The sequence below is a fragment of the Anopheles maculipalpis genome, chromosome 2RL (assembly GCF_943734695.1).
Source record: "Anopheles maculipalpis chromosome 2RL, idAnoMacuDA_375_x, whole genome shotgun sequence".
NCBI lineage: Eukaryota > Metazoa > Arthropoda > Insecta > Diptera > Culicidae > Anopheles > Anopheles maculipalpis.
The window spans coordinates 19,251,502-19,273,663 of record NC_064871.1 but is presented as its reverse complement, the minus strand read 5'-3'; the positions used below and the strand labels follow the sequence as shown (position 1 = coordinate 19,273,663).

General features: G+C 42.5%; 1 protein-coding gene across 16 annotated transcripts in view; it reads left to right on the top strand.

Annotated features, from left to right (window-relative positions):
- LOC126556721 (TLD domain-containing protein 2) overlaps window positions 1-16,882 on the top strand; it is an 82,799-nt gene extending 65,917 nt beyond the window's left edge. For 13 of the 16 annotated variants that reach the window (XM_050212183.1, XM_050212173.1, XM_050212182.1 and 10 more), the window contains 4 exons: window positions 15,602-15,723; window positions 15,795-15,954; window positions 16,051-16,220; window positions 16,740-16,882. In XM_050212183.1, coding sequence (XP_050068140.1) covers window positions 15,602-15,723; window positions 15,795-15,954; window positions 16,051-16,220; window positions 16,740-16,875 — 588 coding nt within the window. In that variant the 3' untranslated portion in view covers window positions 16,876-16,882. Of the gene's footprint in view, window positions 1-4,229; window positions 4,308-7,959; window positions 8,208-12,757; window positions 12,799-15,601; window positions 15,724-15,794; window positions 15,955-16,050; window positions 16,221-16,739 lie in introns of those variants that run through there. The other 3 variants (XM_050212177.1, XM_050212176.1, XM_050212178.1) reach the window with 3 other exon arrangements.
- The last annotated feature ends 5,280 nt before the right edge of the window (window positions 16,883-22,162 follow it).

The following is a 22,162-nucleotide window of genomic DNA, read 5'->3' as shown; positions in this document are numbered from 1 at the left end:
GAAAGATTATCAAAAGCGGTGCTCGTTACAGCTTAAAAAAAGCATCGTAGCACAATTTATGAGTCTAAAAATAGCAACCAAGAGGAGGGAACAGGTTTTGACAGAGGATCGTTTTGTTTTTACCCAGTTGTGGCATCTTCTGTTCGCTTCTTTGGATAGCGTTTTCGCTATGAAGCGAAGATTCGCACTTGAGACATGCATCTTGCATATGCGCACGAATACAATTAGCAAAAGTCAATAACATTACCATTATGGCATATAAGTAATGTACGAAAAATCAGTAGAATCATGCTCAAACGATCGAATGGCATGTACATATGTGAGCTTAGGTGCGAGGTTCATTTTCATGATCAAATCGACCAGCGATATGAACGTTTCCAGCTTGGCTCTTCTTAAGCAAAAAACAGCATCACCTTCAGAAGGACGTTCTCAGCACTGAAAGCAGTATATATCGCGGTTGGGAAGTCAGGAACTTATTTTGATCGCGTGACCCGCGCGCTTCAATATAAGATGCCACGTGAGTTGTGTGGTTAGCTTCCGTTCCAACGAGTCATTCTCCTACCATAAGTGAAGATTTATTTTTTCTTACATATTGGTTGCACCTGAAACACACTGTTCTGCTGCTGCTGAAAAGGGGATGCTCGCGAAATAAGAGTTCTTCGTAAGTTATTTCCTGTCTAGTAGATGGATCGTGTCTAGAATGGCATTCGCGTACAATCGGTTTTCATAAAAAAACATACCTTGTGCTTTCGATTTTGGATTCCTCTTCAACACGGTTCACCATCCAATATCTTCCATTCGTGGCCATTCATTTGCTGTGACCGACTAAATATGGCTATCACAAGAACGGCGAATGGTTTTAGCGGTGCAATAAATCGAAGAACTATTGCATGTGTGTACATTGCATGGCCACAGCCGGCGTCTGTCTTGGATGGTGCGGGGTAAACACACGACTCACACGGTTCGAAAGTTACCATCCTTGATTTGTGCCGAGCGAAACTTCTTCGAGTCCAACGCGCTTCCTTGGTTTTCCGTCCTTCAGTGTTATCCCGATCCCGTCGGAATGGTTTCTCGTGCCTACAACAACAGCCTCACAGTATTGTCCGAGTTTGGGGGCACAAGAGTATAACGCAGGAAGCAGGAATCTTTGGTTGACCGCTCCAGAATGACGTGTTGTGGTTTTCTGTTTTGCAAATCTAGCAAAATATGGTGGTAGAGATCAACTAAGACGCAATAAAGATGAGCCATTTTTTCACGAATTAGTGATACACATATTTCACAGTAATTCGTGTTATCGCACAATTTTTCAAAACAACCTGTTTCGCAAAACAGTAAATAAAAATCCGTCTATGTGTGTATGTAACAACATACGCGATCATGATCATCTCGGACACTCGAGGTTTATGGTTTACCGCGGACATCAGCGTTCACGTTATCGATCGCCATTAGCGTGTACCGCGGCAGGGCTAGGGCTTAACCTCGCAAGATGGCAAGTCGCATTGTAAAACGGGAACAATACTCAAATCCTACCCAGTTTGTGTTCCATTACATATTGGCTGTGATAGGAAAATTCCCAAAAACACAAGGAATTAAGCCGGCGTGCGAAAAAAAAAACAGGTACGCCACCAATAACAAGTTTATGAACCCTAGTCCCTCTTTGGCCCCCGGGGGTGGCAGTATTTTTCCATCGGAAATCCGTCGTTTGTGCGGCACGACGGGTGTAACAAAACGGACGCCGCCGGAAACAGGTATCATCCCGACCCGGGTTTCCGTATGTGGCGGCAATCTTCCCAAAACCGGTACGATGGTTGTTTCTATTTACCGAATCTTTGCGGTCTGGCAAGCAAAGGTTGATTCCTGATGGAACCCAACCAGCTCGTCTAACAGGTTAGTCTTACACTCACAGGACTCGTGTAACTAGCGCCACAGTATGTGGTTTGTTTTTGTTGTCCTATACAACGAGACGTACGAACAGTCTCGGGACGGGAAGGAGAGAGGTTATTATAAACGTCAGGGCGTACGCGTTACCTTGAACTGGGGCAGCCCGAATCCGTTGTAATTCAAGTAGGCCCCACCGTTTTCGCTCGTTGTTGTTGTGGTCTTTCACTCACGAGGCACACACCTTACCCATTTACACGGAGCAGCTATAATCGTGAGAGGGCTACAAATTGGTTGGTTGGTTACGAATAGACAAGCGAGCAAAATGGCCACTACTTGCCTTTAGCATATACGATCATCAGCAAACCGAGAGAGGTTACACTTTTGCAACATACCTATGCGTTGTACTCTCGCTTGTTTTGTTTTGCTTGCCTGCTAAACATCATCACCCAAAATGCTCGTGCACACCACAAAAATCATGCTGCTGGTCGTAGAAAAGAGCGGGCACACACGCACACCGTCCTTTCTGGCCTTTTCGTTGTGGAGCGTTCGGTTCGCGGTTTTTGGGCAGTTCGCCTTGCCTCTCGATGCTCCGCATGCGTACAGCGCGACGAGAGCGACGAGAGTGTGCGTACGTACGTTTTCGCATACAGGCAAGAGGCCGCTTGTACAGCGATGGCCACCGACGATCGTGTCGCGGCGGCAGCTCCGTCTTCACGCGCTTGTTAGTACCGTGTGGCCATTTCATTCTGCCTTCATCTCCGCTGCCGATCGTGTGCACAGGAGTGAACGGATTTTCGAACGCAGGTGGAGCATTTTTCTGTTTTCTCAGGCCGAAGCCGATGTAATCCGAGATTTCGCGTTGAATCGCTAGTGTGTTCGGTGATGGCGTTTGTTTAGTTTTTCGGTTTTGGTGAATGTTACAAGAAAGATCTAAAGAAAACTGATTGTGGTGCGGTTATAGTTTGCAGTTATAGTTTGATAATGATGTAAATATGCTTTATGAGTTGATTTAAACCTCACGGAATGTCTTTGTTAGCATTAGCTGCACGTCATCCTACGGGAAGGAAAATCCCGTAGCGAATTGTTTACCGCCTGAGCAAAGTTTTCCCTCGACGAACGGATTTTACTGCTATTTTTTTAGTGGATGATACATCATACATCATGTTTACAGCGCGAAACGTACCAATGTGCCGTTGTTGGTCTCTGTGTGTCTGTGTGTGTATGGTTTACTTTCATTTCAACATCAGCTGTGAAATGTGTACCGATCCCATCGGAGGTGGTGCAGTAATGCCGAAAGTGTAGTAGTAGCTGCACACTGGCTCGTTTCGTATGTTTCGTCTTCAGAGCCCGAAGGCCGTGTTTCACTCGGTCGAAGAGACGAATCCCAACATCATCTGCTTCTCGTCCACGCGCGAGATCAGGGCTAGCGTTGAGCGAATTAGTGTGATGATCTTTAGTCAAAATCGCGGTTTCAATTTCACATTCTCCCCCCCAATAGCAGCAGTAATTCGATCGCGTTTCGTATTTTCTTCACGTGTGCGCGGAGAAAAGGTCTCTCGATCTGATGTGAGTCAAGAAGAGAGCATATGCCTGCTGCTCATCACAACTCTCAAGGAATTCGTCAGGATCGGTCCGTTCGCACGCGATCTCGTGTGTTGTGGCATCTTTCTCCGTGAACTTGAACACAGTTGGATCACAGTTCACATCTTCGCCTTCGGGGATGATGCGGCGACTTAATTTAGTTTGCCCCAGTGCATAAGCGTGTTAAGAATTGCTTTTCGTGCAGTGTGTAAAACATTCCATTTCGCTGAGTGGTCTCTTATTTTTTTTTTAGGGACAAATCTGTTCCAAATGTGTTGAAAGGCGTAGTAGCAAGATTTGGCAGGATTTAGTGATCCGAAGTTACGACTGTGTACCAACGTCCGTAAACCAAATTAGTGCCAATTCAATCTAATTTTCTCTTCCTGGTGTACCAATTCCGTTGTCTAGTGTGTGTGGAGTTGTGTGCCGATAAATTAGACGATCTCCGTGTAACCAATGTTCTCTTGCATTACTTTTTCGCAGTTAAATATGCTTCTTCCTGTATGACGGGCGGGTTCTGTCGTTATAGAAGCATACAAATCATAACAAAAGTCCGTGTTGTGTTGATTTAAGCAATATACTGTGTTTCTCTCTCTCTCTATAACTCCTCTTTGGAGCTTTCTGTGCTGTGATATACTCTGTTCGAAGTTATTTTATCGTAACCCAAAGCGATCGTGCCTAAATCCTTCGACGGATGCTAGTGTAGGATAAAGTTTTATTGGAGAAGACAACTACATCGTTCGACGGTTTCTATTCCGTATCCGTTTCTTGATACGACGAATTCGTAAACTCAAATGATGTCGAAATCGAAAATCAACAAACTGACAAAGTACCTGAAGACGAAGGTAATTAATTTCTGTTTAAGCAAAACATTAAACCCTAAAAGACTCATAACACTAGAACTATAAGTGGCCTTATTATCGTAAAAATTTGTATTAACTCCTTTAACACTTAAGGTGAGATAGCACACAGTATTCAGCTGTGTTAATAAAGCGATATTCCTGCTCGTTGCGTCCGACCCCCAGGACACGTGTGTTTGGCTGGGCCTAGAAATGCTAATCATCCTAGACCTTCTACACACATGGTGGCAGCATAGTAGACGCCACCGCCCCCTTTCCATCAAGATGCAAAGCCCTTTTTGTGTTTGATCACCACTACCACCCATGGGTCAGAGGCAGGCGTTAAAAAATCGCACCGACTTGTTTGTTGTTCAAGTTACATTTTTTTTTTTTTTTGCATACTTTATCATACTCTTCTCTCGTAAAACAGCCACACGAGTGTTGTCTCATTACACACGCGGAGAACGCAAACAGAAGACCCGCCTGGTCTGGTGGAAAGGAAGAACAATCTAACCTTTAGCGACCCTGACCGGCTCTGTCCCCTGACCGGTTCCGTTGCGATGAAGGAACCGAACGGCAACGATCGGTCGCTTTACAATGTGTTGTGATATGATTATTCTACCTTGTGTTTTTTTTTTTTTTTTTTTTTTTTGTTGCGTAGAACACCTGAACTGTTTTCTTAAGCTCTTTTGATGTTTTCGATTCTAAGGTAGATCGATTCCTTGCACCGAAATTGATCCACTTCCTAAGCCAAAAAGGCCTACCAAAAACAGATCATTTAGACCTGTAGGAACGGTATCTTCGATCTCCAAACATTTTGAGCCTCCTGCAACGATACATTGTACCACTTATAAAAGTTTGTACTTCATGGTAGTTTATAGTGCCATCGTGACGACCTCTGAACGAAAAACCTTCTTTGCATTGAACAGTGCAATTAATTCATAATGCAAATTAATTTTCTTTTCTAAACCTTCGCACGCTGTCGTCGCCACCGGTTATTTCCGACACAAACGAATGTATGGTGATCGCCAATAAAAGTCAAGAAGCAGTCAAACCTCTCTCTCTCTCTCCCCACACGGTTGTGTGATATCTTTTGCATATTCATTTGCTGTGTGTTGTACCACCGAGGAAGGGTGCATTTCGATTCATTTGTTTGCTCGTCACATTTCTACTACTTGGCGCGCCACAAGGGGAACGATGCGATCGCTGCTTAGGCCACCTTTTTAAACACACACACACACACACACACACACACACACACACACACACACACACACACACACACACACACACACACACACACACACACACACACACACACACACACACACACGATGCATCACACCCTTTGTCAGGATCGATTGAAGAGGTGGATTGTGCATGAGGATGGATTGAAAAGTTATTTTTTGTAGCACGAATCATTATCGGTGCAAAACGGTGTGTGACTTGTTTGTTCTGTACATCATCAGCCCCTTCTAACTGTTGCTGATCGCTAAAAATAAAGTCTTCCCCAATTTGGAAGAGTGTTAAATAACTTGAACACATGGACACATTGTTTCAATTTGTAGTGTGCACTGCTTCTTCTACTAGCATCCCAGTACCTTGCCTTTATTAACGTTTATTGTCATCAACCTACATGTTTCCTCGCTAATGAAGCGATTTATTTATTAAATTCAATTTCAATCTCTTTCGATGAAAAAGTTTGATTCGATCTATTTACCACCGTTTTTTTTTTCTTTTTCATTGTGTGTCATTTCGGGGTGGATGTCTTTTGGAGCACGAAGTAAGGTGCTCCCTGATACGCGTGTTATGGATCACACACACACACACACACCACACACCGTCCTTGATTGTGAAGCATAACAACCGGTCAAAACTGGCTCATTTGGCGAAACAGTTGACCTTTCGGTATAATCGGTGTTGATTTATTTTGGGATGGGAAAAACACGCATTGAATTTACTTTATCATTTAATTTAAAACTCAATCTTTAATGACAGATTATCGCATCAAGTGCGCTTAGCTACGCAATGCAAAATTCAAAACATTCTACCAACTAAAAACAAATGCTAAAAGCTCGCCCGAAAGCTCACCATCAAAGTTTTGTGCAACCCCTTATGTCAACGACCTTGTGCCCGGAAGCGTGCGTGCTTTTTGCTCTGAAAGCTTCAACACATCATCATCAACCCCCGATGTGTTCATAGTGTGTGCGCCGGTAGCATTCGTGTTTGAACTGAAGCAGGAGCCCGGTTTTGTGCTCCGGTCTCCCCTAAAACCGTATAGCCGCACAGAAACGCGCTCCAACCAACACATGCGCAAAAGCTCCCCCACATATACGCATATACAGCAGAATAGATTGCGTACGGTTGGTCATATAGAGAAAGCAACTGTATATGCCTGTTGTATAAGGGTGTATTTTTGTGTGCGTGTGCATGTACAAAACGAACTTCATTTCTCTTGTTCTCTCACCATAACCCGGTCCTCACTGGAGCAGAAAAACTGTCAAAAGTGGCTCACCTATTCTAGTCCGTTGGGTGACGTTTAGTGCGCGAGAGTGCTTTTGGCAATGGTTGCTGTGATTGTAAAGGAGAATGTGTTTGGATTCTGATTTGACAAAGAAACAATCACAGTGTTTGCCAAGGTGTCACGTTGCTGGAGGATGTTGAAATTAATGGTTAACCTAATCTGGGAACGTGCTAGCATACGATCTTTTATAAAGCACAAAATACAAACCAATTGTACTGTGTAAAGTGAACGTGTGTGTGTTTCAGAAGGCGCCGTTCTTGCTAGAAAACACCGTCCTGACATTTCGTCTACTATCCCTTGCGTGTGTGTAACCCAGTTTGTGGCTGACATCTTGCAGAAGAAAAAAAAACGCCATACCGGTTTGCTAAAACACCTTTCTCCCCTGCCGAATGCCCGAGGTCGTTGCATTCACCTTCGAACGTTGCGGTGTGTTGTGTAAAATCTGCATCTCAGCGGCTGCATCCGATATGTCACGAGACACCCTCCATCATTTTCTGCCGAAACAACACACCCAAACCTCGGTCGGTTCGCATCGGTGAAGAAGCAGTGAACGAGAAAACAACAAACGGCACACACCACCAGTCAGCGATATTTTTAAGCCCCAGTGTAGGGCCCCCCACACATAACCGAAGAGAACCGATTGAAATTGAAATCAACAAACACAGCTGTGGTGAAACCACCTGACCCACCACCAAACCCTCACATACACACACAGACAGAAAAGCTGTAGTCAATGTGTGTGTGTGTGTGTATGGGTTTAAACTGTATGTAGGTGGGCACGTGTGCTTATGTGCCTTATATACTGCTGGTAGCAAACCACTACGAAGCCAATTTTTCTCGACTGCAACACAAACATTCACACAATCGACCCCCACGAGCGCGCGAGATTGTGAACCGGGGCCAGTAAACAAGCATGTGTCATGCGTAACATAAACATAAACATCAAAACATAACACACCGCCTAACTGCTTGGTGCCTTTTTGGGGAAAATTTGATCAAAAAGTGCCGGTCGCGTGTGTACCGCTCAATCCTGCCGTCATCACTTAGCAGACACAAGTGCAATACAATATTTTTAAAACATATAAAGGCTTCTGGATCGTAGCAAAGAACATAAAAAAACAATCGTGATGTGGTACTTTGTGCTGCTGGCCGTTTCGGCCATCGGTTACTTTGCATCGAAACGCTGGGGTCGGCAGCTTTACTATAGATGGGGGCGCCTAATACCGTTCCGGCGTGCGATCGTGAACAAATCGCGACCACCGACACCACCGCTGATCGATACCAACGTTACCACCGTGACGGGTGGTGTTAGTGGAACTGGCGAAGAAGGTTACCCTCTGCTCGGCACCAAAGAGGAGTTTGATGATGATCGGTTACATACGGTAGGAAATGAAGTGTAAATTTTGTTTTTTTTCTAGTACGAATTAAGGCCTTCCATCGCTTGGAAACAGTGCGATCCTTTCGCTGCGTCCTTCACGATATGTCTTAGAGCTAGCAATGGCGTCTCACGCCATTGCTGGACCGACTAGACACAGTAGAGGAAAATTCCAATCGGAAATGAATTTAATTGATAAGCATGACAAACGTAGTAAATGTAATCAATCACAGAACAACATACGCCGCTGCGCTCCTGTTTTCCAATAGGATGCGATCTTTCTTCTTAGAAGATGCAATCTGCAGCTGATTACTGTACTGCAACAATGCGCAGATCATGATCCTTCATCTTAAAGGTCACTAAGTTTGCGCTGATAACAGACTAGAACCGAACCATATGGTGTTCGACTGCCTTTGATCATTAAACAGCTAGGGGGAAGGAAAGCTGAATTGATTAGCCACACATCTCCGTGGCCTAGGTCATTACACTCTGATTGAATGCAAGAAGGTGGAAATTTTCCACTCAAGAAGCTAAATGAACCTTTTATACAATAAACTACAATAACCATCTTCTTCACTCTTTCTAATTATATAATCGAGAAGGTGATTGCACTTCCTTGAATTCATTCTCATACTGACCCTCAAATAGGCCTCTGCGTGTCAACTACTTGTCCATTATCAAGGTAACTTTATCACAACCTAGCTTACCAGGCAAGATCGGTGCGCTTGTTCAGGCAAACGCCACAGAACAAGCAGATGATCAATTAACTCCTAATGACTGCCGAACGTGGAGGGCAATTTTAACGGCGTTACGGTTTGATTTATGGAGTTACCGCTTCTCATATATACATTACACTCCGGTGATTAGATTTCTGCAAATGGTGCGGTAAGAATGCATCCTTTACCGCACCAATTAGTATTAGTAACACCGCACTTAACGAGACCTGCAATTATGTCAACTTTTGGGGACAAAGAATCAAACGGCAAACGGTGTAATCGTACTTTAATTTTTAAAACAGTAGTTTGCTTAGTGTTCAGCTGTGAGATGATGATGCAATGCCAGTGTAGATGGAAACATCCTGCTCAGAGTTAGGCTTGCGGTGCGTTAATCATATGCACCGATTGCAAATCACATGCACGACAAAGTAACTGTTAAACCACCGCGCACGCGTACCGGCAGCGGCAACGTGGTGACTGAGTACGCATAAGTCGATCAACTAAAAATAAGTAAGAAAAGCAACAGTGAGTGTACCTGGTCCAACCGTTTTCGAACAAACGCATGGATAAAGGTGGGAAACTATTTTATCACGGGTGGACGGGAAAACCCCCTCGTAGAGCGGTACGGTTTATATCGGTTTAGAACCCAAGGTCTTTACAGTAACTGTACAGTTGGGCTCGCGAGCAGCAAGCAGGATATTCCGTATAAAACCAACGGTTGCCACCACCCCGTTTACGGAGTTTACTGAGCACTCTATCACCACCATTACTGCGCTAAGCGATCAGAACTCTACGGAGAGGTTCTATGGTGTTTAGTTCGCGCAACGTAGTTGCATATTTTAGATTGTTCAACAAAAGCGCAGGATCAATCGCGTAGGATCTTAATAATTCATCGCTTCCGGTGTACTAAATCGCCACAAATCTCTGCACTCTGCATTCAAGCTTACTGAGAAAATCTACGATCAACGATGATCGATGGGGGGGGGGGGGGGGGGGGGGGGAATGGATCTAATCCCAGTGTGAGATTTTTCCCACGAAACTACGCCATCATGAGTGGCATGTTCATGAAATGACAGTGTAACTCAACATATAGCATCACTAACTGTTGCAGCAGCTTATGATCAGAGTTCGGGCACGATCATGCACGATGATCCAAGTGTCCGAGAAGTATCGGATTATATTTTGCAATAGTTTAGTCACAAACGCACAAACAATTTGCTGCCCATTTATGACGCACTTCTCGTGCATGACGCATCATTGTAACTGTTTTTGTTCGATGGTGCAATAGGGGCGATGCGATGGACAGAAAAAAAGCCGCCTCAATTAACTTCACATCCGGCGGATTAGCTATCCACTAGGAGAAGGGCAACATAGAGAGAGAGAAAGAACGTTTTGTTTCTTCTTAATAGATTAGTAATTCTATTTTTAGTTTGGGGCTAATTTAAATTTTATTCAATTTATGCAATGCTAATTAAATGTGCACATTCAAAGTGTTAAGTAACAGGCTGATTAAACAATCCTTTTTGCTCTTTTGTATTTGGTTAGCGTCGTTCCCAAATTCCCGAAAAACGATCGTGACTGTGAGAGCTTTAATTAGCTAACCATTTAGCTACTTTGTTAGCAAACTACATTTTTAGCTTAAATTTATTGACCCTTTTTTTTTTGTCCTACGACAGGAGAAATCCTGCGAATTAATGGTATTTGTAACTGTTTTGTTCGATGGTGCAATACACATCCGGCGTATTAGCTATCCACCGGGATGGGCCTTTTTTCCTTCTGAATCGATTAGAAATTCTATTTTTAGTTTGGGGCTTATTAAAATTTTATTCAATCTTTGCACTGCTAATTAAATGTGTCAATTCCAAGTGTTAAATAGCATGCTGATCAAATAATCATTTGTGCTCTTTTGCACTTGGTTAGGTTTATTCCCAAATTCCCTAAGAACGATCGTGACTGTGATAGCTTTTAATTAGCTAACCATTTAGCTACTTTGTTAGCAAACTACATTTTTAGCTTAAATTTATTGACCCTTTTTTTGGCCAGGAGAAATCCAGCAACTTAATAGTATTAGCACTGATCATACGTAAACCTGCTTTTCCAGTTATCGGTCGTAAAAAACCACCAAATCGTGCTCACACGTGTGCCACAGATGATTACTGCTGCGGATGAAGATGAAACGAAAAAAACTGCCAAACGGCATCGCCACATCACTGTGCTCATCTTGACTAGTTCGTGACTTCCTAAATGGATGGTGTACTGTTGAAGATCAAAAAGTTGCCAATTTCCCCTCCCGGTCGGCAGAATTCCAGAGCTTTCAGTAGGTTGTTGCTGGGGGTGCGCCCTCCATTTCGTTTTGTGTGACGTTCAGTCAATGCCAAACGTGTATTATCAATCCTGTTGTGTGGATGGGCCTGTCTGCTTCGCTCCTCTGTCAAGCGAGCTCAGCCAGCCGGTCAGTCTGTTTGCCATTAGTGTTCACATCGTCAGTTTGATTGAATGGATGGACGGACCGGATGGGTCGTTCCGTTGTCGGTTCGCTATTAACCAGCTTTTCCCCATTTCAACCCTCGTTCGATCCACGATAGAACAGAACAAATGGGCCACTTTAAGCTAATTAGACTATCAGATAAAAATTTAACGCTGTCGTTCGGGAAAATTGAGCTATCCAGGAAGTGTGATGGGTTGAAGATACAGCCAAGTAGGGATCAATTCCACCTAAATGTGCAAGTCTGAACGTGTGTTGAAATTTCCACTTGAATAAGTTCACATTTTGGCGAATGTCCTTCGGCGTTACGCTGGGCGGATACTGTGTTTACCTAAAGTAGAAGAGGTACGTTCTAGCCCGTACGGAATGTCGAAAGCGGCTTTCGGCTCGGTGCGCATGCACATCCACGACCTCACACAACTTCGCAACACGCGAGAGGAGAAGGCGATGGATCTAGATCTGACCATAACCGCCAACACGGCGGCAATAACGCGCTGGCCGGCGGGAGGCGGAACGGTGTGCAATCGGGGAGACGCGTATCGTCAGTCAAGCGAACCTCTTACCCCCATGTCAAGCACACAAAGCATTTACGAGCGCGCGCGCTCGATCACTGACAACACGGTGTCCGGGAGCAACAGCTGGTTAGTTTTGCGCGAGACTTCCACCGCACTGGAAGTACACGGATCCGACAGCGGACAGCAGTTTTTGCATTTGCTTCATTGTGAAAAACTCCCGGTTTGTGCTCGCCAAAGGTGTGAATTCACTACACGCACCGTGCGCACGATCGCGTCTGTGTGTGCCCAGTCAATATTTTTGCGTGTCTTTCGCGTCAAGAAAGCCAAGGAATTTCCGGCTAAAAGAAACGAGAAAATCCTCCACTGCGCAGAAGTGTGTAATAACCACCGTGGATGACACGGGTTTGTGAATGTATTACTAGCGTGTCTCGAGCAAACTTGAAGCTACCAGCCAACCAACAAACACACCATTATTTACCTAGCCTTCTCGGCAGGGTGTATGATCGCCGATTGTGTGATCTCGTTTGTGCGTAAACAGCGCAATTAAACGCAACCGCCCTACCTGTGGCTCGCCCGGTTTATGGGAGGTGTTGTGTTTTGCTGAGCGATCGTATCATAGACAAGTGCTTTTTAGTGCGAAAGGGCGTGCAACGGCACCCTCTTTATCGGCCATTCTTCTTGTGAACTGTGTGAACTTTAGCGGATCTTCGGTGCATCAGCTCAACACCTGACTGTGTGTGTGTGTGCTCTACATCCAACAGTGATTAATAGTTCGTGCGTAGACTGATATCTTTTTCGCAGTACTGCATTCACTTCGAATAACTAGACCAAAAACCGACAACCATGTGTGAACTGCTCAATTTGGCTCCGTATGGCGATAAGGTACCCTACTCGCTAGATTTAAGGCAACTCATTTTTCTACGTTACAAAAGCGACGAACTATGCTCATCAACCCCCATCATCCCATTGGGTCGTGCGTTACATCATCGCGATTGTTTCCTGCACAATTTGTCCAGTTTTGATCCATCTATGCGCCATCCATCCGCCGCGCCATCACGATGCGCCGAGATTAATTGAGCAATTTAAGAGGACAATCTTTGATTAGTGTTGGCAATTGCAGCGGATGGTGCTTATTTGTACACGTTTTTCAACAACAAAAAAGTGTAGTTTCATAAAGATTCTAGTCAGTGTCATATCTCGTTACACTCGTTCAACGGGCATCAATTTTTCATTTTTTTTTTGTGTGTGTGTTGGATGACTGATGGTCATCAACATTTAGTGAATGTTTTATGGAATGAATTTTAAAGGCATAAAAAAAGCACCTAAAGCACCGTCGTTTCCCGTCGATTATTCTCACTCAGCCCGGCCCTGTGCCATCTTCCACTGATTTACGCGCGGCTGCATTGCACATTGTTGTTAGGCCCATGGTAATGATACACTTCCATTGAAGGCTCCTTTTTTATTGTTTCGTGTTTTGCCTTGAATTGTTATGTGCGCCGTATATGTTTAGGCACTGTAATCACGGTTAATTGAATCGGAAGATGGCTTGAAATGGTATGTTTTGCGTAGTCTGTAGGACTTGGAATAGTATTCAATATACGAACATTTGGGTGCTGTGGCGGACTTCCCAAGGGTCCTCTCCGTAGAGAGGACTGACTAACCCAACTACGTGGTATTTGCAAGTATTAGGTCGCTAAGTCAAGAAGAGAGAGAGAGAGAGAGAAAGTTTTAATTATTATTACACAACATTTAAGAACATACTTGAACGAAAACATTTCTGAAGAAGATAAAGTTTAAGAAGGTCAAACAATCAGATCTGATTGATTTCTCTCAATCAACACATACCGAATGGGTAACTCCTGTGTGAGGCATGTCAAAGCTTAATATCTCGCCTTTTTATTACTGCGATTAACATTACATTAGCGTTAACAAGTAGCAATTAAAAGCACACACCTCTTCCCTATGTAATGAGGCCTTTAGACAGCCTCACGTTCGCTTTCCATTATGTTGTTTTGATGCTTTTCGCCCGCTCTCATCAAACAATGGGAGAAAAGCTTGTTGTTTTGCCTCTGACGTTAGAGTATCCTGCCCCGAGAAATTCTGGAGTATGTGAGCGAACAGCTTCTATTCCATTATATGCGAGATGCTGCTATTATTGCACTGTACGCGTCACTAAGATAACTGGTTCGAAAAACGAAACGACGTCACATATTCTCATTCTAAAGAGATAAGTAGATAGATGCGTGTGTCCCATCACGAGATACACGCAGCTCACAAACTCGTCTGACAACAAACTTTGCAGTCCAGACACGACGCCACTACCGTACTATTTTCGCAACCATTACCGTTGTGCGCTACTGTTACTGGACGAGGTCAAAAATAAATTCTCGCGAAAGTCGCTGATGATAAAACACACACAAATAGGGCCACTTTTGGTGTGTCTGCTGGAGTACGGTCGATGGTAACAGAGTATGCTGTAACGCGGAATTGTTTCACTTGATTTACAATCGACCGGCCATGCTCACATCTCGGTTTAGTGCTCAGCGAAATGACCTGGAGATGTGTGTACTTGCGCTGGTGTAGACCACCACAAAACAGTAACCGTGCATGCACCTTGACCAAGATTATTCTGGGGATTTAGTTTAAATTCCACCTCGACGGGTAGTTGCAAGCAAAGGAGGTGGCAAGCGAGCAAACATTACAAACCAGTACACTCGGGCTAGAATTGTAGAAAATATATTGTGCAAAGGTTTGTTATCATTGAAAGGGATACTGATTTAGGTAGACACTGTATGCATACAGTGTCGGTTGAAACTGTAAGATCATTCCATAAGCTTAGGTGTTAGACAACTGCAGGTTTTCAAAAAAATCTAGTAAGGCTAGTCTTATAACTTAATCTTTCTGGCTTAACGATGTGTTAGGTATGCCATCTAATAGCATACTAGACTTATTAAATTAGACGTGTAGTGGTCATCAAGAGGGAACGATCCGGATGGGATTTGAACACCGGGCCTGTCGTGTGAAGACTGGCGCCTGGTTCCTTCCTTCCAGGGAATCCTGATGTCCTTTAATCTTTTGGGGCAATTTTAAATTCGTGGGAAATTTCAATGATGAATTAGAATATTAAACTATAGACTCTATATTTACGTCTTCTGTTCAAGAAAATAGTTGTTTAAACATCTGACTGTCTTTTAACGACTTATGAAGACACATCAAAACTAGTCGTAAAAATCACACCCATATTCACACAACACACAGTTACTTAGTGTAAGTGTTTGTACTATGGTTTGCCATTTGTCTTATCGTTTGTAGTCAAATATATGATGTGTATCGCTTGTCAATTATGGCGTTGGAGATCACACTGTCTCTCTCTCTCTCTATCTATCACTATCTCTTAATATATACATCTCTAGTCTTATTAGATCGTTAGTGTAGTAATGTAATTACTATTTTCGCCACAATCCACCACCCTCATTGATTAGGGAAATGTATCATCAAACAACACCTTCTCCTTCCGCCATCACTACTCCCATTCTGTGCAAGCCTTTGTTGTGTAGAACAGCATCCTTTCTCATAGGAGAACCTGTAGAACGCCGGACCACCCTTATCTCACGTATATAATGTTCCAGAAATATTCTACTAAATATGCATCGTTTCCATTCTATTGCCCGATTCCCGATTGCAGGTTCTGTCTATGAGCACAGATGACTACAGAAAAGCGACCCTGTTTGCGTCTGGTTCGTTCGATCAGGACTTCCAGATTCCGGACCTCGTTGGTCAAACAGAGATCCTCAGCGAGGAGCATAGGTTAGTAGATTGCATCATTAGCATATTTGTGTTGGAATATGAATAGCAACAATTTGTTTTATCTTCTTCAGAGAAAAGCTCTGCGCTCATCTGCCGGCCCGTGCCGAAGGATACTCCTGGTCACTCGTGTTCAGCACCTCACAGCACGGTTTTTCGCTGAACTCTCTCTACCGAAAGATGCACAAGCTAGAGAGTCCCATACTGATCGTGATAGAAGATACGGACCACAATGTGAGTAGCTATGAAGAATCCCTTCTCAAGCCCTTGACCATTTGGCTCAATACACGATTGTTTCATCCACTTTCTTTCGTTTGTTTGTACAACCAGGTGTTCGGTGCGCTTACATCCTGCTCACTGCATGTGTCCGACCATTTCTACGGCACAGGCGAATCGCTGCTGTATAAATTTAATCCACACTTCAAGGTGTTCCATTGGAGCGGCGAGAATCTGTATTTCATCAAGGGTAACCCGGAAAGCTTGGCGATCGGTGCCGGAGAGTAAGTATCCTTGTTGTGTGTGCGTGCGTGTGTGTTGATAAGAAAAGAATCAGCTTTAGCAAATAACGTACCACGGTAGAGTAGAACAAGGCGACATTAATGGCGCGCTCATTAGTCAGCCAGCCGAGGCAGATGATTGTGAATGAGTAGGAAGAGTCTAACAATCACGCAGGTTAAATCGGGTTGTTATTATTTACATCGCCTACCACCATCCATGGACTGCCCGCCCAATGCAATCTGAACTGGTGTGGAGAAGATCACGGGATAGGCTTTGTGTGAGATTTAATGCATGATAACAACAGAGCGCCCGGTAAACCCTAGTCAAGGTGGTTGGAGGAGGCAAGAACGAAGTATGTGCAAAAATATTTTACTCATGAATCAAATTAATTCCCTGGCGTGATTCATATACCACAGGGTATGCGTAATTTGTTGATGATCAACTTCACATGAATTTGCTACACAAACAATCCTCTCATCGCAAAACTGACTGACTAAACGTGTTTTTCTTTCTACTTTTAGCGGAAAATTCGGACTATGGTTAGATGGAGATTTAAACCAGGGTCGATCGCAGCACTGCAGCACATACTCGAACGAACCGCTGGCACCGCAGGAAGATTTCGTCATCAAAACGCTCGAATGCTGGGCTTTCGTTTAAAAATCCCCCCATAAAAATCCCCATTTCCTCGTAAATCTTCAGGAAGCGTAGCGCTGGAAAAATAATGTGAGGAAGGGAAGGCTGTTGCTTGAACTAACTCACCTCCCCCACATCCCCATCAAACACAAGTTGCTGTCCTCCCTTTTTCCAACACATATACATCGGGTCGATAGGGCTGGCTGGTAGCTTTCGCTTTAAAATAGCTCGTCCAGGAAAGTGTTTGTCTGATCGTCTGAGGAGAAAAAAAAGAGTGGACATTAAAACACTTTCCATGTCGTAACAGCGTGCGGTGCATAAGTACTACGTGTGTAGACAACAAAAATCACCCGCCAGTCGCTTTTGCGCCTGTGCGTGTATTAGCATACAAAAAAAGGAAGAGGAGGAAATGTTTAGAGGCAGCCCCAGTGTTGATGGTGGTGGTAGCAAGGAGTTGCAAGATTCAAATTAAACTAGTGATAAAACAAGCGAGCAGCGGCAGTGCAAAATGGACGTTTACCTTAGAATAGATGAGACTAAACGAAGCAGACAGATGGACAAGCAGACAGACAGACGCACGTACGTAACCCAATCCTCCCCCCAACAAGTTCACAAGTAAATGTTGTTATAATGTAGCGGCATGAGGAGAGCAGCCTGGTGGGAGGTATATAAATTTAGTAAAAGCGATAGAAATATGAGACTATTTGAGGCGTGAAAGTATATACATATATTTAAAACGATGAAGAGAAGAAGCAAACAAAAACATAAAGGAAAATTGTAATCAAATGTAATCAAATATTGTGCGCATCTGAGGGTGTGTATTTCGAGTCGTCGTGGTAGTAGGTGAACAGAAAAAGAGAAGAAGAAACAAAAAACGTAGCTGCTAACTATAAATCCCATCTCTCCACCCATTCGCAACAAGACCACAAGCCATCAGATAGTTGAATTGCAGACACATTTCTCATCTCGCTCACTTTCATCCCCTTTCATATGCTGGTGAGACACACAGGACACGAAAGATCAGTTCAATGCGTATGTGCGATGGAATCATGTGAAACCTCCAAAGGACACACACACACAGTTCCATCATCACCCGTTAATGACGGTGCATTAACCCACGCACCTTCACGTTAGCTGAAAATTTAAATCATTGATAAAGAAAATTTGTATTAGACGGTGCTTATTAGAATGTAGTAGAATTGGCAGTAAGGAAAGCCGTCGATGAACGGTGAAATGATTATGAAGCACCTAGTGTGAGTGTTTGTGTGGGCTAATCGCTGTTCCGTGTGTTTTTGTTTTGTTTAATTGGACCTCTGGTACCTTTTCCTATCAGACAGAGAGAGGAGGCAAAGAGAGGGAAAGAGAGCAGACGCATTACCAATACAGCACGTGGCACACACTATCCCATAAACGCTTCGGCAAAATGTTAAATCCTCAAAAGCAAAATCTAACTCGCAGTGTGTACCATATGTGTGAAACTAGCTCTCACACATGGTCAACGGAACAGGACCGCCACATGGCCTAGTCGCGTCACGTGGTGGTGTGTTATGTGAACATTTATAATGGCTCTGCTTGCATTCTCTCTATCTCTCTATCTGCTGTGCGGTGGAATATATGTTCCAAAAACAAACAATATTGTGGTGATAAGGGCCACGAAAAATAATGTGACAGAACACACAGGCACGTGGCGCACTATACGGTAGCAGCATATAATTACAAAAAAACCTCTCTATTGTTGAAACGTTAAAATACATACGGGCGTTGCCGGATGCCTCGAACAGTTAACGCGGATCCGTGTACGAGGGATATAGTTTCAAATCGGGAACAACAAAAAAACACGTCTAGTTGATCGATCAACTTTTCCCTATTTTCAGCAAACATAAGAAGAGAAACTTTTGAAGCAAAACAGAAGGAAATCAGTTACGTAGAGGGCTTGTGAGAAGAAAGCTATTTAAAAAGGGTGAACGAAAATTGTGAATCCTCCGTATGTTTTATTACCCATTTTGTTTTTTTTCTTTAATTACATTACTTACCGTACAGTTTTTTCGTACCATTTTGAGACTGTTAATGTGCTGTTCTGTTTTTTTGTAGTTTAAAGCATTGTTTCTTTTTATATATTGTTTTTTTTTTAATACGGCTGAGCTCTTTCTTTGGGGAAAGGAGGCCTGTTTTATTAGCAAAGGTTTCTTTCTCGCTATCCGTAGGTTATTTAAAAAAAATACAAAAACAATTTGACTAAACAAAAATAATAGTACAAAAGCACCATTATATCGGTCCATATTCCGAGTTCAGAAAAATTGTTCACACTTTCGTCAGTACAGACTTTAAAACATAAAAAATGAAGTAAAGATCGTTTAGCTTCATACAGAAGAGCACACAAAAAAAGCACACATTCAATCAAATTCTCTCTCAATCCTGCATCATTAGTGCACGTACCGTTGTATGTAAAAATTGTTATGGAATCAGTTGTGCTTGGATTGGCATTCCCTCCTTTTTTTCTTTAACTTGAATAATTCAGTCGGCACTTTTGTGATCCCTTTTTTCTCTATCTATCTGACAAGTAATTTGCATTACGCATTATGAAATACATTGTTGTTGCATCGTCATGCAAGTGAGTTTTGTGAGCTCTTATTTATTTTAAAAACAAACAAACACACACACACACACACACTGTTCTGTTCTGGTTTCTGTAAAACGCTCCCCTCATATACATAAGGAGTAAGGTCTTTTGGATGGCCTATTTAAAAAAAAAACTCCCGCGCCAGACACATACCATTCAATCCATCCATCCATCCATCAGCGTAGCCCATGTTTTATGTTTTTGTGCGTATTATGTTACGTTTAATGTAGCCGTTACTCGAGTCAAACACTGTTAATATTTTAACAATTTATAATTAAGCAAGTAAAACCCACACCACACACACACGCACGCAGCATGTGTAATGGACGAATAAATTCATTTCTTTTAATTTATTGGTTAACTTTTTTTTTCTAATTAAATTATTTTCTTTCTCATTATATGTGTGCGTGTTCTCTTTCGTTGAATTGTTGAAAGAAAAGAGAAAAAAAGGGGAGCATTGCCTCGTATTTTTTTAGTGGTAAATGCACCCATGCAGATAAACGAAATGACACAAAACTAACAAGCAAAATACAACAAAATAATGCTAGTTTTATACATTTGTTGCTATTGTGCTAGTGTGAAGAGGAAACGGTTGCAACGGGCGACGAATAAGTAATGGGGCGTGTTTTTTATATGAGCTATAACAATAAAAATAATGTGAAAATTAATCACTCAATAATTCACGAAACTCTGAAATGAATCAGAAAACAATTTAAAACTTTCGTGGAACATTCACCATTAAAAATGGCCGAAAATTTACATACTGCAGACTCTCTTCATGTAGGTCCAGGTGTAGCCCCCTGTATTGTAATTATTAATTTATTTTTGTAATTTATTTAGCCTCTCTTATCGGTTTATCATACACCACACTTTATATTGATCCTGATTGATGGTTTAAAAAACATGGGAAAAGTTTTTTTTTTATTTTCATTTCAGTTTCCGCATGTTTTTCCTCATTTAACTCTTGTTTTCTTTTAACTCTTTATTGCAGAGCACAACACGAACACCACCGCAACCATCATACTCAAAAAAACACACAACCAAATCTAAACACAAGCTAGTAGAATGGAGGTGAGGAATTACTTATTACTATCCATATTTGTTAAATGGTAGCGATGTAGAACAATCGTCGTTAATATCCTTCTTATGACTGTCGTGGTGTGCGAGCAAAGAGGAGATGATCACACGTGTGATCGTTCTATGTAGTTCTCCCATATCCCAATCATAAATTAAACTAATCCCAATTGATCTCAACCTAATCGAAAGTAGAGTATTTGTAGCAAAGCCATCCCGAACACGTGGGGAGGGCCTATCTAAAGCCTATCTAAATGCGGGAGCAAACGAATATTTGTTATGAGATACACACACACACACGCAAAAAAAAAATCTTCACCATAAAATGCTCTCTCTCTCTCTCGTTGATTAAAGTTTTGGAAAGTTTTAGATACATTTATCTTGTACCTCATTTGTTGGCGTGCAAAGTAAGGACGCGCTGTAGCAAAGATAAAAGTCACAAAATAAGGGACGAAAAAAAGATGGTTCAATTGAAAATGCAACACAAATGGGGAAAAGAAGAGGTTGTGCGAAGAGAGGCCACGACACATCGTTACAGCACTGCAAACTGACACCGGAACCAACAATAAGAATTGCAAACGAAACAGGAGAAGATACGCTAGATGCTTTAAACTTATTATACTTGATGGATGCTAGTGAAAGTATGGTGTGTGGATATGGTCCAAACAAAAACGTGCTGGGCGCAAAGGTACACACCCTCTCCCGTACCGACACGATCCTTTCGTGTCCATCTAAAGTTTGTAGGTTATTTTACACAGTGGAAAGGAAAAGAAATAGACAGAGAAGTCAGGAGTTTGTGAAGAAGTTGTAACTAAACTCTATACTCTAACCACTTACACTTTAAATAATCTTTGAATGACTTTAAGCTAGAAATTGGCAGGAAAGTTAAAGAAAAGAGAGACAAGAATAATCCACAACTGTGCTTTTCAATTGGTCTCAACGAATTTACATACATTAAACAAATCAACACGATCAACAAGCTAGACAAAAACTCTTAAAGGGTACACAATTGGTGCCCCTTCTAAACAGCTTTAGAAGAAATGGCTATTGGAACATTTCTACCCTTTTCTTCGCCGACAAAACGCCCCAACAAATCTCGGTGACCTCGGGGTGTACTTACCGTTTTTGAAAACAGAAGAAAACTAACATTTTAGCCTATTATTCACAGTTTGATGCAAAAATATCGCGAAAGAATGAAAACCAGAAGAACCCTCATGATATTATCAAAAGATCAGCGAAAGTGGACCGCAAGAGAAGGGTTGTTGTTTTCTACTAGCTAAAGTACTTCCCACGGAAGTATAGAATTCTTTTCTATAAACAAAAAACTAACTTACAACGTATACCGATCGCGGAACATCGATTAGCAAAAATCTATCTAAATCTGTACTGAAACACAACAACAGACAGAGCTCGTTGAAAGGACACTTGAACACACTAGAATTGTGGCCAACTTATCTAACGAAGGAATGAAACTCAAAATTGCGAATTACATTATAGAAGAAAAACAGATGTGCTACGTACAGATATATATTTCATATGGCATTAAAAAAACTCAAAACATCCCCAAAAGCTATAAAGTTATTATAAAATACCTAAATACAAAATGGTGGGTTTAAA